Source organism: Tachysurus vachellii, chromosome 9, assembly GCF_030014155.1.
Source record: "Tachysurus vachellii isolate PV-2020 chromosome 9, HZAU_Pvac_v1, whole genome shotgun sequence".
NCBI classification, from domain to species: domain Eukaryota; kingdom Metazoa; phylum Chordata; class Actinopteri; order Siluriformes; family Bagridae; genus Tachysurus; species Tachysurus vachellii.
In genome coordinates, this window is record NC_083468.1 from 2,154,496 (window position 1) to 2,170,091 (window position 15,596).

Consider the following 15,596-nt stretch of genomic DNA (forward strand, 5'->3'; position numbering starts at 1 on the left):
TAGAAGAAAATGTAGATTAAAGTGCAAATGTGCAGTCAGAGGTGACTGTGTGCAAATGTGTGCAGTAGTAACAGTTAAAGTCACCGAGTCAAGCTGTCTGCAGATGTGTTTCATCACCAATGAGCATTTAATTTTATTTTTTTTCTTATTATTAGACAATAAAACAAATTGCAGTGTTGTACAGTGTTGTAGCCTAGTGGTTAAGGTGTTGTTCCACCAATCAGAAGGTTGTTAGTTTAAATCACAGGTCAACGAAGCTGCCACTGTTGGGCCCCTGAGCAAAGCCCTTAAAGGTGGGGTGTCTGTTGTTTGAGAAATGCTTCAGAAAACTGCGTTGGGCCGCCAAACAAAACAAATACAAAACAAACGTGTAGCCAATGAGCAGAAAGGGGCGTGTCTTGTCAATATGGGCGGAGAGAGTGTTCAGTGCGCATGTGTGACATTAGCAGAAAGCGGTTTTGACATTGACATGGAGGATAAAAACAAAGAAAGAAAGCGAAGAAAGGCTTACGATAAGGTAAGAAGTAGGACGTGTTAATATAGGATCAGCTTTCCAGCGCTGGAGAGAACTTTCCTTCTCGATAGGTGAGTAACGTTGGTTTTGTTTTGTTACACAGAACTAATATGTGCCTTTGTCCTTTACATGATTACGCTTGTGTGTCATTTTTGCTTGTTTGTTTATCTGCAATCGTATTGTTCTTCCCTTCAGCTATGATAAAGACACGTTTCTTTCCATTAGTCGCCTGGGTTACGTATGTATGTGTGGGCGGAGCTATCGATACAGGGGTGGGACCCATTTGGGTTAGGGGTGTGTTTGTTTTGGTGATTTTATATGTCAACGTTGGCTTTCAAACAACAGAGACCTCACCTTTAACCCTCACTTACTCAGTTGTATAAAAAAATGTGATAAAATGTAAGTCGTTCTGGATAAAGGCTTCTGCCAAATGCTGTAAATGTAAATAATGTAAATTACAATCAATGAACCGAACATTCCTTGACAACCATAGGGTCTCTGATACAAAACCAAAAAATAAGAAACGCAGAAAGAAAACAAATGAAAAAAAAACACACACACACACACATACGAAATAGATCAATTAATGAATTAATTAATAACCAACATCACAATAAAAAGAGAATTAGTAACAGTTTCTTACTGATCAGATCAATTTCAACGCACAATGCATCAAGATACCTAGTAATAAGTCCAATGTGCATTTTAGTGCACAGTTAAAAAATTTTTAAACAATAAACAATTTTTTTTTAAAGGTGTCGCTAGTACAGTAGATATATGAGTGAAATGATGTTCAGTTGCTAATCCCTGGCGTGTTGTGCGGGTTAATGAGCCAACAGCACCACCCCGCTGTCCCCGACACGTTTATTGGAGGTGTGTTGGAGAGATCCATCCATCTGAGCCGCGCTCGATTAACACTGCCTGCTTTACTGTTCAGCGTTACTGCGGCTGCCTGCCAGAGAGCTCAGTAACGCGGCTGCCGGGTTCATACACGGCGTTACCGGGACTCACTAACGGGGCGGGGGGCAAATCAGCCCGGAGACGCAGGTCGGGACCGCGTCGGCACTCCAGCATGGCATCGGGGGAGCTTTACGAGGTAAAGCTTTGTTTACTCCTGTTCTGTTCAGATATGTCAGATACTTCACACACTGACAAATGGAGGAATTAGGAAGTAAGAGTTGGTGCGTGGACGGAAAAAAAGCCCCGACGTTCTCACTCAGCTCATTAACGGGTGAAAGGAAGCGACCCTCCGTGTGTGTGTGTGTGTGTGTGTGTGTGTGTGTGTGTGAGTGAGAGAGAGAGAGAGAGAGAGAGAGAGAGACCAGGTCCTCATCAACCAGGTTCTTCTCTGATCTTTCGCACGGATATTAAAGCAGAATACCTGCTGAACTGAAACAGCTTGAGACACACAACACGACACACAACACACAACACAACACACACAACACACAACACCTCCAGCAGCTGTCTGGACATTTAAACTCCCTCATGTCGGCATTTAAAGTCGGAGATAAAGTACAATAATTCAGGATTTAATAAAAAATAATGCTCAGGCTTATAACCGCTCAGGATTGTGTTATAAACTCTACACCATGTTGTGTTTAAGTGTCTTGTGTTGTGTGGTGTTGTATTTAATCGTTTGTGTACATGTCGGCTTTATAATTTAGTGGCTTTGAAGCTTTGAGTGACATTTTGACACGTGAGACTCGATACAGAGTAACAAGTTATGTCGTTTTTTAATTAGTCCGAAAAAAAACAAAACAGCTCGTCGTACAGTAAGTGGTGTGATGGGGAACGCAGTGCACGTGAAGGTCGGCGTGTGTTTCCATACGTGAGTCCGGTGTTTTGTGGTGTTTAAAGCAGGAGAGATGTCATGGCGCCTGTGTTTCGGTTTCTTTTCACGACATGACGATTGTGTTTAAAACGAGTCGCTTGTCTTGTTATCTTGGTTACATCACATCAAATGACTGATTAAAAAAAGCTGATGGTGCTTATTTTTTTCCCCATGAGATGTCTGATTATTTAAATGCACGGGTGCAACTTCAGGGCATAACATGATGAGTTCATGCTCTTCACCTGAGAAGTGTGGGGTTTTAATTGTTCCATAATTTTGGTGGTTTCTTGTGTTAAATTCACACAAACTCTCAAATAAGCCATGAGGTCATGAAGGCTTGTCTGGTGGTAGAACCTTCTTCTATAAAGTTGTCCTACACTCATCATCATCATCATCATCATCGTCGTTTTAAAAACCCATCAAACCTCTAGAGGCTTATATGGAATTTGTAAAGACTTAAATTCCTCACTATTTTTATTATATTTTTTTTTCCCCACATTAGAAATGGTGAAAGTTTGGAAATGTCATCAGTTAATGATTCACTCATCAAGAGCAGAAAAGGATCATTAAAATGTCCTGATCTGATAAAGTATCCAGTCTAATGTAGTCTTATATTTTTTTTTTCCCGAAATGTCATATGGTTACGCAACCTTTTTAATTTAATTTTCATTTTATTTATTTATTTATTTATTTATTTATTTATTTATTTTGCAAACAGAGATTTATCTTCATTTTCCCTTGGTAAGCATATAGACTGAATACCTTTCAGTAAAAGAATTTCTTTTTATCTTTGCACCATAAAGAACATTTTTATGGCCTAAAATCCTTCCACTACAAAGAACGTTTGGTGCAATGCAAACATCCTGTGAGCGACAAAGGTTCTTCGAAGGACCACTAAAGAACCTTTCTTTTTAAGGAGTGTAGAGCCGTGTTCTATTTCTATCCTTCGTTTATCATAAATAGAATTTTATACATTGATTTCATAAATACTTTGAACTTTAAAATCAGCATCACACATATGAATCATATTAATGTAAAGACTGTGGGGATGGTGTTGAATTCTTCATATGTATGTTCAAGAGCTTGGGATTTCTTTCTATGGGTCGTTCATGTTTTCTTCGTATTTTCCGTAAGGTTCCTTCCACCTCTGAAAAAAAAAATTTATCCTGGATTTTTTTTTAATAGGTTACCGTGAGCTTCCTCTCTGTGATCGATTCCCTTGGCTGCAGAAAGCTCATTTAAATGTCCTGATTTATTGTAGGTCACAGTCTGTGGTGTCTGTGGCCTTTATTTCTTACATGGGCTTCTTTTTAAAGCAAACAGACTTCTACAGAAACAGAAACATGGACATTAAATGTGTTTTCATGGTTGCTTTCATCCCTAATAGATAATAAACAGATAATAAAAATCTATTGTATTTTGAAGTTTTATAAAGAGTTAAATGTTCTAAAAATATACATCAAGACACTACAGGTAAAAATGACCATTTTGGCCACATCAATAATTAAATTATTATTATTTTTTTTTAAAGATTGCACCTATAACATGTCTGCACTTGACCTCTAGTAATGAAATATCTAATCTCTATACTAATATTTTTATTTCACTGTTTTTGTCCACTTTGTAATCATCATCAAATAGAGGATAGTAACTGTGAGGAAGATGTTAAGCCCCGCCCATTTTGAATTCGAAATGCAAACATATTCGTATATGCAAACGTTCATTTTCTTTTAATGTAAATCAACGAATTAAAGATCACCAAAAAAGAGGGAAGAAATCACAATGTCATTAATATGCTTTTTTATTTCTAAGATAAGAATTGAAGTTTTATTCCGATTGAGAATCTAATTTCTGAGAAATTTCCTGAAATGGTATCTTTTTAGATTGATGATAAATTTAATCTTGAATTTTAGGAGAAAATTCTAAGCGTAAATTTTTCTAAGCCTGACTGGTGTTTTCGTGAATAAACGAGTCTAAGATCAACTGAAACTCTACAGTTTTGGTTTAGTGCAGTATGCAGGTATGCAAATGTACACGCATGTAAGTAGATGAAGCTTCATTTGCATAAACAAATGCAAATTTTGAAAAAGGTCCAAAGCCAAAAAAAAAAAAAAAAAGAAATCGTATCAGTCACCTGCTGAAGATATTTTGTGGAATTTATTGTTTTTCAAAAATTCTGTTATTCACCTGCAATGTACTAAATTTAAATAGATTTATTTTGTTTTATCATTATTAATGTAACTAACTGGGAAAAAAAAAAAACTTTCACAAATATTCCACTAAATATAAATATTCATTAAATAAAGAAATACAGAAAGTTTTAGAAATTGAAAAAGTACATTGGACTTATAGCTGAAATTTTCAGTTTTTTAATTTCAAAATAATAAAAATGTATTATTAATTAAAAACGAGCTAATATTTAAAATTAATATTAGAAATAAATCATTCAAGTAATAACAAGAGTATGACATACAGCTTCACCTTTAGAGTGTAAAAAATAAATCAAAAGGTCATTTCTATTTCATTTTGCTACCTTGGAAAGATAAACAGGGCTAATTTTTAAACTTCAGAAAAATCAAACTATTCCAGTCTTTTTTTATGAATATATTTCCAAAACAAAAAAATAGATATAATGACATTTTTTTGTGTGATTTAGACCTGTGCGAGTTATAAGCATCATGACCTCTTACAACCACTTTTTCAGGTCAGTGCATTTTTTTTTTTTTTTTGCCTTTTTTTTTTGCCTTTTTGCTGAATTTAACTTGCTGATTTAATCCAGAGAAGTGATTTATAAAACTCAGCATGTCCTTTTACTTCATAAATCTTTTAGCAATCGAAAAAAACAAACGATCTGCTGTCCAGATGAAGCTTATTTAATCAAATTAAATAAAACCACCAACAGCAAATACGTCTCGTACGTGTAATTATCCGTCATCGGTACTAATATGATATCAGATAAATCCCCTGAAGTGTGAATTTGAATAGGGCTGCTGATCTATAATGATATCTAATGATACATTAATAAATCTTGCAAATAGATTTTCCAGAATGCCAAGCTTTATATATTTATTTCATTCATTCATTCATTCATTCATTCATTCATTCATTCTCTACCGCTTATCCGAACTACCTCGGGTCACGGGGAGCCTGTGCCTATCTCAGGCGTCATCGGGCATCAAGGCAGGATACACCCTGGACGGAGTGCCAACCCATCACAGGGCACACACACACACACACACACACACTCTCATTCACTCACACTATATATTTATTTATTTTATTATATTATTCATTTATTTATTTATTTATTTATTTTAATTCTGGATCTGAGCCGTTTAACGATGTAGGAGGCAGAGCTGTGCGATTGCACTTATAAATCTCAGGTTCGTCTGCACAGCTGTGAATAAGACGTATATATGTTTGTGTGGGAGGTTTCAGGCTTTTCAGGTTTCACTTCCTGCAGCCACAGATGTACAGAGGAAACTTTGCTCATGATGAATTATTTAAGCCGACTGCGTGTACCGCCTGGATATTTCTTCATCTATGATATCACAGGGATGCATCCTCCAAATACGAATAGATTACTGATCAACAGATCGTCGTTTCTAAAGGGTAGGGTCATTATTTCTAAAACAAATACGAAGAGATCGTGCGCTAGTCGTTGTGTTGTTGTTTTTGTTGTTTTACAGGTTGTACTGGTGTTCTTTTGTACTGGGATTACACCGGGATCAACAAAACGGCATATAGGATCATACCGAGGTTGCATTTGAAGCTTGATGGATAAAGAAAGTAGAGAAAGCACACACAGTGCAAAGTATTTATAGTTTTATAAGTATTTCTCTCTAGATTAGATAAGATTAGATTAGGTTCTGAAGGTAGTGAGCAAACACTCTGATGTTGAGGAGAGTTCAGGTCCAGTTACATTTACATTTACAGCATTTAGCAGACACTCTTATCCAGAGTGACTTACATTGTCTTATTTCAGTTTATACACCTGAGCAATTGAGGGTTAAGGGCCTTGCTCAGGGGCCCTGCAGTGGCAACTTGGTGGACCTGGGATTCGAACCAATGATCTTCCGATCAGTAGTCGAACACCTTAACCCCTTATTTATTTTTGATTTTTTTATTGTTTGCAGAAATACAAAAATATGTACATTCATTCATTCATTCATTCATTTTCTACCGCTTATCCGAACTACCTCGGGTCACGGGGAGCCTGTGCCTATCTCAGGCGTCGTCGGGCATCAAGGCAGGATACACTCTGGATGGAGTGCCAACCCATCACAGGGCACACACACACACTCTCTCATTCACTCACACAATCACACACTACGGACAATTTTCCAGAGATGCCAATCAACCTACCATGCATGTCTTTGGACCGGGGGAGGAAACCGGAGTACCTGGAGGAAACCCCCGAGGCACGGGGAGAACATGCAAACTCCACACACACAAGGTGGAGGTGGGAATCAAACCCCAACCCTGGAGGTGTGAGGCGAACGTGCTAACCACTAAGCCACCGTGCCCCGAAAAATATGTACAATAAGAAAAAAAAAATTACAATCCATATATTGTGCAGGGAGAGGCAAAAAACCCGAAGGGCTTATTTAAAGCCTCCACCTAAACAACAACAACCAAACTAAACTAAATATAAAATTAAAAAAAAAAAAAGAAAGAAGTTAGGGATAGGGTTAGGGAGCCACTGAGCTATCACATCCCACAGTTCATCCCAAAGGTGTTCAGTAAGGTTGAGTCAGAGTCAGGGCTCAGTGCAGGTCTCTTGAGTTCTTCTACTCCAACCTTCACCTCCATACCATGTCTTCATGGAGCTCTGGCTTTGTGCACAGGGGCGTTGTCATGTCGGAACAGGGTTTGGGAATATTAGTCAATGCCAATGAAGGGAAACTGTAAAAGACATTCTACAGTATACACTTGTGTGCTTCAAACTTTTAGGAAGAACCATGTATATATGGGCCATGTCATGCGTACTGTATATACGTGACAGAAAGGAACCGAAAGCTGAGCTTTAAGGGACTCGTTATGTCACAGCGGTGGAGGAGGATTTATATTTATCGATTAATTCTAAGCAGAGTCTGCCAGATGAGATGTAAATCATCCACGAGCAGCGAAATAGAAATTGTCATGAATGTCATGATTCAGCATGTCAAGGGCTGCACCATGCTTCATCAGAATAAGAAAAATCGACGGCAACAGAAACAGCCGAGACAGAAGATCTTTAGAGACCAATCTGAGAAGGCTTGTAGATTTTTAACCTTCCTTTAAATTTAAAAGACACAACAATCTATGAAGCATTATTTAGACAAATAACGTTAACGGTTAACAAAATCTCCAGCACTTTCAGATGGAATCCTTAACAATAAGCATTATTATAATATATACTATTATAATGATATTATTTATGCATTCATGTATGGATCCGTTTAATCTCATGCTTGAGACGCTATTTTACACGAGTCATCTGTTATAGATGATCAAATATGTACATTTTAGCCTGAACCCTGTTACATGAACACATTCGCCACTTCATGTATGGAATAGTCCATAAGTCAGGAATAGTCATCAGAATTCTGGGATCATCAGAAAATGTTTTCTCACACGTTTATAAAGACATACAACAATGTGACCCAAAATACACTCATTCACTCACTCATCTTCTACCACTTATCCGAACTACCTCGGGTCACGGGGAGCCTGTGCCTATCTCAGGCGTCATCGGGCATCAAGGCAGGATACACCCTGGACGGAGTGCCAACCCATCACAGGGCACACACACACACACTCTCATTCACTCACACACTCACATACTACGGACAATTTTCCAGAGATGCCAATCAACCTACCATGCATGTCTTTGGACCGGGGGAGGAAACCCGAGTACCCGGAGGAAACCCCCGAGGCACGGGGAGAACATGCAAACTCCACACACACAAGGTGGAGGTGGGAATCGAACCCCCAACCCTGGAGGTGTGAGGCGAACGTGCTAACCACTAAGACACCGTGCCCCCACTAGGGATAAATGTTAGAGATAAATAATAACTTAATATTTTATTCTGTTTTATTCCTCTCACTTCGCAGCAGATGGATAAAAATTTAAACTGGTTACGACTCATAAAATACTTACAATACAAGACGATAATTTTTGATCCATTTACTGTTACATTTAATGTTCATGAAACAGATTAGTTCCTGGTCTCACTTACGTTATAGCATCTATAGGCACGGGGAGAACATGCAAACTCCACACACACAAGGTGGAGGCGGGAATCGAACCCCCAACCCTGGAGGTACCGTGCCCCCCCACCCAAAATACAGATTGAAAAATAATTTTTTCTTAAGTAGCTCCTCAGTGTCCGTATGTCGTTACCACGAATGCTAGTTCTACACTTTTTGTGCATTTGCAAATTTTCTGCTGCAAAAACAGAACCCTTTCAGCAATTAACAACAAAGATTTACACCCTTGTCAGATATGATAGTGTTGCCTGAGGTGTCTACTGTATTTTCTTCAATTTCTTCAGGTTTCTTTCAGAATTAGTTATATTAAGTGCAGAAGTACAGAACCGGATGGAAAGGACTTATTGATGAAGTGGGAAATGGGGCATGACGAACATACGAGGACGACTGGAAAGAGATCAAGCTGGCAGATGGAGGGAATAGATTTAGAAACAAGCACAGAAACAGAGCGACTAGAGCCAAGTGGTGAAGAGTTGGAGGTTCACAGCTGCTTCTCTTGATAACCGGAGTAATGACCAGAAATTGCGTTTACGTAGGTTATCTACGTATTTAAGAAAATCTTTACGCCATGCCGCAATTGACATGCACAGTCAGGTCAGTTTTCTTACGGCCTTTTTACACCCGGTCACTTCATGTGTTTTCTCTGATCCGATAGCTATCTGATTTGTTAAAACTGTTCGGCCACATTTAATGCGTCTCGGCGAATCGGATATCAATCCGATCTTTCTACTCCCGCCCAAAATGCTAATATATTTTACCTCATTTCCGGTGTAATTGAAATAGAACACATGCGGTTGCTACAAAAAAACAGCATTTACTGTTTGCTGCATTTTCGCTGGCGGCAGCAGTGCATTTTAAGACCCAACGAGACACCTGGGTGAAAGATCAGAGCCAGCACTGGTGGGGAAACATGTTTCTTTCTGGTGCGATAGATGACGTGAGTCACCTGCGAGTGACGTACTTCCGTTTGGGAGGAGTATAGCGCTGACGTATGTGGCTTGAACAACCACATTCATTTACACCTGTCCAGTTTCATCTGAAACGCGTCCCAGACCTCCTCCTGAAGGGGTTTGTACCGTCGGATTTATATCCGTCTCCAAAACGTTTCGGAGGGCATTTAGACCTGGTCTTTTTACCATCGGATAGCTATCGGATCACAGAAAACGCATGAAGTGACCAGGTGTAAAAAGCCCCTTAAATGCGTCACAGTTAGTTAGAGGTTTCAGCTCATAAAGGATAAACCAAGCGATGAAAGTGTTAAAAGAAGCAACTTCATTCAAAACGACACCAGAATCCTGATGTACATAACGGTGAAATATTCAAGCAACAAATCGATACAAGCGAAGTGCATTGAAGTAGAACGTTAAAGAATTGAGGACCCTGAATACTAAATAAATCGTTTGCTTTTTCAAAGCTAATCACGGATTTAAATTCCGATTAATAAGGTAGGAGGCAGAGACGCGCTAGACTGCATAACCACATTTATCTAAATGTCATCTGCAGAAATGTGGAAGTTAAGACCGTGTCTCTGAAATGTCGGACTGTGTGGCGGAAAATGTATGAGATGAAAAGAAGCGAAAGAATGAGGCATGGGAGGTGGACATCAGTGGCCTGTGTGGAACTGTTGATAAAGAATTTATCAAAACACACGAAAATAAAGGTTGATGATTTAATGATCAGTGATTTGTCAAGTTACAATAATGGTGGCTAGTGATTGGTGGAATAAGAATAATGGTGGCCAGTGATTGGTGGATTAATAATAATGGTGGCCAGTGATTGGTGGATTAGGAATAATGGTGGCCAGTGATTGGCAGATTGAGAATAATGGTGGCCAGTGATTGGCAGATTGAGAATAATGGTGGCCAGTGATTGGTGGATTAAGAATAATGGTGGCCAGTGATTGGTGCATTAATAATAATGGTGGCCAGTGATTGGTGGATTAGGAATAATGGTGGCCAGTGATTGGCAGATTGAGAATAATGGTGGCCAGTGATTGGCAGATTGAGAATAATGGTGGCCAGTGATTGGTGGATTAAGAATAATGGTGGCCAGTGATTGGTGGATTAAGAATAATGGTGGCCAGTGATTGGTGGATTAAGAATAATGATGGCCAGTGATTGGCAGATTGAGAATAATGGTATCCAATGATTGGCAGATTAAGAATAATGGTGGCCAGTGATTGGTGGATTAAGAATAATGGTGGCCAGTGATTGGTGGATTAATAATAATGGTGGCCAGTGATTGGCAGATTAAGAATAATGGTGGCCAGTGATTGGTGGATTAATAATAATGGTGGCCAGTGATTGGCAGATTGAGAATAATGGTGGCCAGTGATTGGCAGATTAAGAATAATGGTGGCCAGTGATTGGTGGATTAATAATAATGGTGTCCAGTGATTGGCAGATTGAGAATAATGGTGGCCAGTGATTGGTGGATTAAGAGTAATGATGGCCAGTGATTGGTGGATTAAGAATAATGGTGGCCAGTGATTGGCAGATTGAGAATAATGGTGGTCAGTGATTGGTGGATTGAGTAAAGATGGCCAGTGATTGGTGGATTAAGAATAATGGTGGCCAGTGATTGGCAGATTGAAAATAATGGTGGCCAGTGATTGGTGGATTAACAATAATGGTGGCCAGTGATCATTGGATTAAGAATAATGGTGGCCAGTGATTGGCAGATTGAGAATAATGGTGGCCAGTGATTGGTGGATTAAGAGTAATGGTGGCCAGTGATTGGTTTTGGGGAACTGTCTGATTAGTGAGGACAGTGGTGATTAGTGGTGATTAGTCATCAGCTATTAGGACCAGTGGTTATCATTGATTTGGTTTTTGCTTTGATTATCAGCTCACTAAATGGAATTCAGTAATAATTTACAGCTGTAATGTGATGGGGAGCCTTATTGTGTGTTAAGGATTTGTTGTACATACAGTACATCTACTGAAACAATTGCTACTTAAATTGTAAAGATTTTCCACTAGGATGTTTAAAAAAAATAAATAAAAAATTGGTAACTTTGACTTACTGCTAAAGGTTTATCTACTCTGTACGTGACTAAACCCAGGCTGGTGCATGATATATGCATAAAGTCAAGGACCAAGTCTCTGTTAGAAGAACCGTGTTAAGAATTGTCTCAGTAATACGATCGTATAGAAGACTTTTCTGTCATAGTATAGAAGTGCAAATTTCCCATTGTGCTTTAAGGTGTATAATATCTTGTGTCTATCACTTGGCTTGTGTTCAGTAATTCTGTGCAAACAGGAATTATCTGCTTGACTTGTTTGTAGGAATCTTATTGTCAGCAGTGTAAAAAAACAGTATGGTAAGACGGAGTCTGGCACAATTACGCGCACACACACACATGCAACAAGGACTCATAAGTAATCACCAGCTGAGCAGGGAGTGTCGTAACTATAGAGTTGGCATTGAGTAGCCAATTAGCATTGGGTGAAAACATCAGCAGTGCTCGACTTGGCAGCCTACAGTCAAACCGAGAAGTAAAAATACCAAAAATTGAAATAAATCACCCATTCCATGTGTACTCAGTTTGAGACCCGGAGAACACCGAACTGTTAGCCAACACCAGCAGCCCAAGTAAAAATCCCCGGTCAGTGAAAGGACCAGCAGCGCTGACAGAACACAGGCTAATGAGACTCGCTCATTGGTGCATAGACCGACACGGCGCCAGGCTCACAGGGAGAGGGCTCGCGTCTGGCAGCGGACTCGGGTTCAGAGTATTTTGGAAACAACCTTTTAGAAAATATAATCCTTATAATAAAGTAACAAATCCAGGTGAAATCAATGAATCATAAAAACCAGACTGAATCCAGTATACAGCAACGTAATTCAGCACTCAGGTGATTTCTTTCGGGTCACATCCTTATAAGGTTGGATCATATTTTGTTTTTGTTTTTTTCTGCTAAATTGCTTTCTCGTTGTTGCTACAACAGTCCATGAAATGAATCATGCTAATTTTGCTAACGTGAGCGCCGTATCCGTGGGGTTTGACTTTCAAGGTGGATTTGAACGAGAGTCCTTGAAAATCTGAGCACGCTTGACAGGAAGTGGATCGAAGGATCATTGATGCCTCAATGCATGCGATCATTACTATGAGGGACTTTGTGTAGGATGTGGTGAGTTTATAGTTTATTACTGTTTATAACTGTTTATTACTGTTTATTACACATTTGCATTGTAACAGTCAGGGGTAGGTGTTAAGTGTGTAGTAATTATTTTGATGAATGGATCGATAGTTACATTTAAAGTTCAGCTCTTCTCAAAGCTACGATTGTTCAGATCTGTTCTGTCGGATGATTTTGGAGAACCCGTTCCCGCTGTAGCCTGCTATTGCCTGACAGGAGTGGAAGCTGCTGTTGTACCTCATCAGCCTGTGTGTTCTGAGATGAGTTTCTAACCCAACACAGTTGTAAAGAGTGGTTGAATATTTGAGTTTCTGAACAATCTGACCGTTCATTCCAAACATCTGAGGTCATGATCAACTAAAGGTCATGATTGTGTGCATTGCGCTGTCGCAACGTGATTGGCATTTTTTCCCAACAACTATCAAGATTTTTGCTTTCAACATAATTTACAGGAGTATCGTATCGTCTCGTAACTCTCTCACAGAATTCATCTCCATGTTTATAGTTTTTACAAGTGAAGAAAAAGCCAAAGCCATTTTGCTCCATATTTCTGAGCCCGAGTCGTTGTAAAGGGCAGTGATGTTAATGGAGCGTGATTTCTTCGAATGGAGCAGTTTTAAGGTATCTCACTTATTGCAATAATATTGATTTCCCATGCCTTAACAGCACTCCGCTGAGTGGAGCGTTACTGCAATGAAAGTTCAGCAATGCAATTTACTGGGTTCTCTCTTGACTCCACATTGGATTTTAAATGAAACAATGAGTGCGAGGTTAAAGCTGCAGACGGTAAAGTTAATCACGGGTTTGGGCTGAGGAGCGATTGTGAAAGTGTACAAAGGAAAGGAAAGGTTTTAGAGACACATCGGGGTTGTAGGACACATCACTTTGGGCTAGAAATTATTAATTCATTGTTTTTAAAAACCGTAGGCCAGGAATTTACAATTGAGCAACTTTAGATTGTATAATTGGTCATTATGATGTTTTTTTTTTTTTATATGGATTTAAATCAATTATTAATTTAAATAACACACCAATTTTACTGAAAATCTGTCAATTCATCTCTTAAAATAGGTGGATTTAGGGTTGTGATCCAGGGCCTTTAATAAATATTGATGTAGTTTTTTTTTTTTTAATTCTGCTGAGCACCAGAATATTTAAGCCCAGATCGTGGTTGTTTCTGCCAGGAGGTTAAACCTTAACTAAAAAAAAAAGGTCTTGGTCTCCAACCTTGTTGGATGTTAAATGAAGATGCTTACTGCTCTTATTCTCTCCAGACAAGGCATGAAAGCAGGAAATAATAATTAAACCAATTTGTACTAGTTAAAAGTATAATTTATTATATACTGTAAATTCCTTCTACAGATCTTCTACACTGTAACCTTATGACCATGGTTTCATTTAGCTGGGGTTCAGAACTAAAAGAATGATGTCAGGAGGCATTTATTTACAGACTGCATTGTGTGTCGTTCTTTTTACCCCACGATGGATAAACACTAAAGGGCTGACAAACCACAAGTGAAATCAAGCTCTATTTCAATGTGCGTGGGAGGCTGCTTTCTAAAAGGCTGAGATGCGTTCAAATACACAGAGAGAGAGAGAGAGAGAGAGAGAGAGAGAGAGAGAGAGATAGAGAGAGATTAAGAGAGGTATGTTGGCTTTCAAATCATGAAAAAGTACAAAACATAACAGTAACCAACACTTCCACACCCGTCAGTCCATCAGAGTGAAATAAACGCTTTAGGTTCGTTTGCTACCGAGTTTGGTTTGGTCCGTAATTAAATGAATCAAAAAGCAATTTGTTCATCAGAATTGAAAAAGCAATTAGTCTTTATTAAATAAAGGATTATACCCTTATATAAACAACCGTGTATGACATCCAGTGTTTGGTTTTGTTTCAGTCCAAATATCAAAACGATTTGTTCACGTTCATTTATTCGACGATTCAGAACAAATTATTGATTCACTTTCTGCCGGCGAGTTGATTCAGAGTCGAATCGCTACGATAATCGAACTTTTCTTCTTCTGATTTCAGTGGTGCGTGGCACAAACTGTAACAATGCTAAGCTAGCTAGTTACCTAAACATAGCTCTGTGCTAACATTACCTAGCTGAATTGTTAGCTTTGTTGATGTTTATTCTACTGCTGAATAAATAAAAATATCAATAACATTTAGGTCTATTTATTATAACCATCTACTACAACAGTTGGTTGGTAAGCAACCATAATGTGACAAGTGTGTTCTGTGAACAGAACAAAAGTATTTGTTTTAAAACCTGCAGCTTTAATAGAGTCATATGTCGCTTATTGTGGTGCGTTAACAGGTGTGTGTGTGTGTCTGTGTGTGTATCCGTGTGTTTGTGCGTGTGTGTGTGTGTGCGTCTGTGTGTGTGCATCTGTGTGTTTGTGCATGTGTGTGTGTGTATATGTGTGGGTGTGTGTGTGTGCGCGTCTGTGTGTGTATGTGTGTGAGTCTGTGTGTGCGTCTGTGTGTGTGCATCTGTGTGTTTGTGCGTCTGTGTGTGTGTGCATCTGTGTGTGCATCTGTGTGTGTGCGTCTGTGTGTGCGTCTGTGTGTGTGTGCGTCTGTGTGTTTGTGCGTCTGTGTGTTTGGGCGTCTGTGTGTGCGTCTGTGTGTGTGTGTGTGTATGTGTGCGTCTGTGTGTTTGTGCGTGTGTGTGTGTGTATATGTGTGTGGGTGCATCTGTGTATGTGTGTGCATCTGTATATGCATCTGTGTGTGCGTCTGTGTGTTTGTGCGTCTGTGTGTGTGTGCATCTGTGTGTGTACGTCTGTGTGTGTGTGCGTCTGTGTGTTTGTGCGTCTGTGTTTGTGCGTCTGTGTGTGCGTCTGTGTG

General features: G+C 39.1%; 1 protein-coding gene across 2 annotated transcripts in view; it reads left to right on the forward strand.

Annotated features, from left to right (window-relative positions):
• Positions 1–1,410: 1,410 nt before the first annotated feature.
• LOC132851800 (chromodomain Y-like protein 2) overlaps positions 1,411–15,596 on the forward strand; it is a 44,631-nt gene continuing 30,445 nt past the window's right edge. For both annotated transcript variants that reach the window (XR_009649061.1, XM_060878816.1), the window contains exon 1: positions 1,411–1,610. Coding sequence is in view for 1 of the 2 variants with exons in the window: in XM_060878816.1 (XP_060734799.1) it covers positions 1,587–1,610 (24 nt within the window). In the remaining variant the exon portion in view is untranslated. The remainder of the gene's footprint in view (positions 1,611–15,596) is intronic.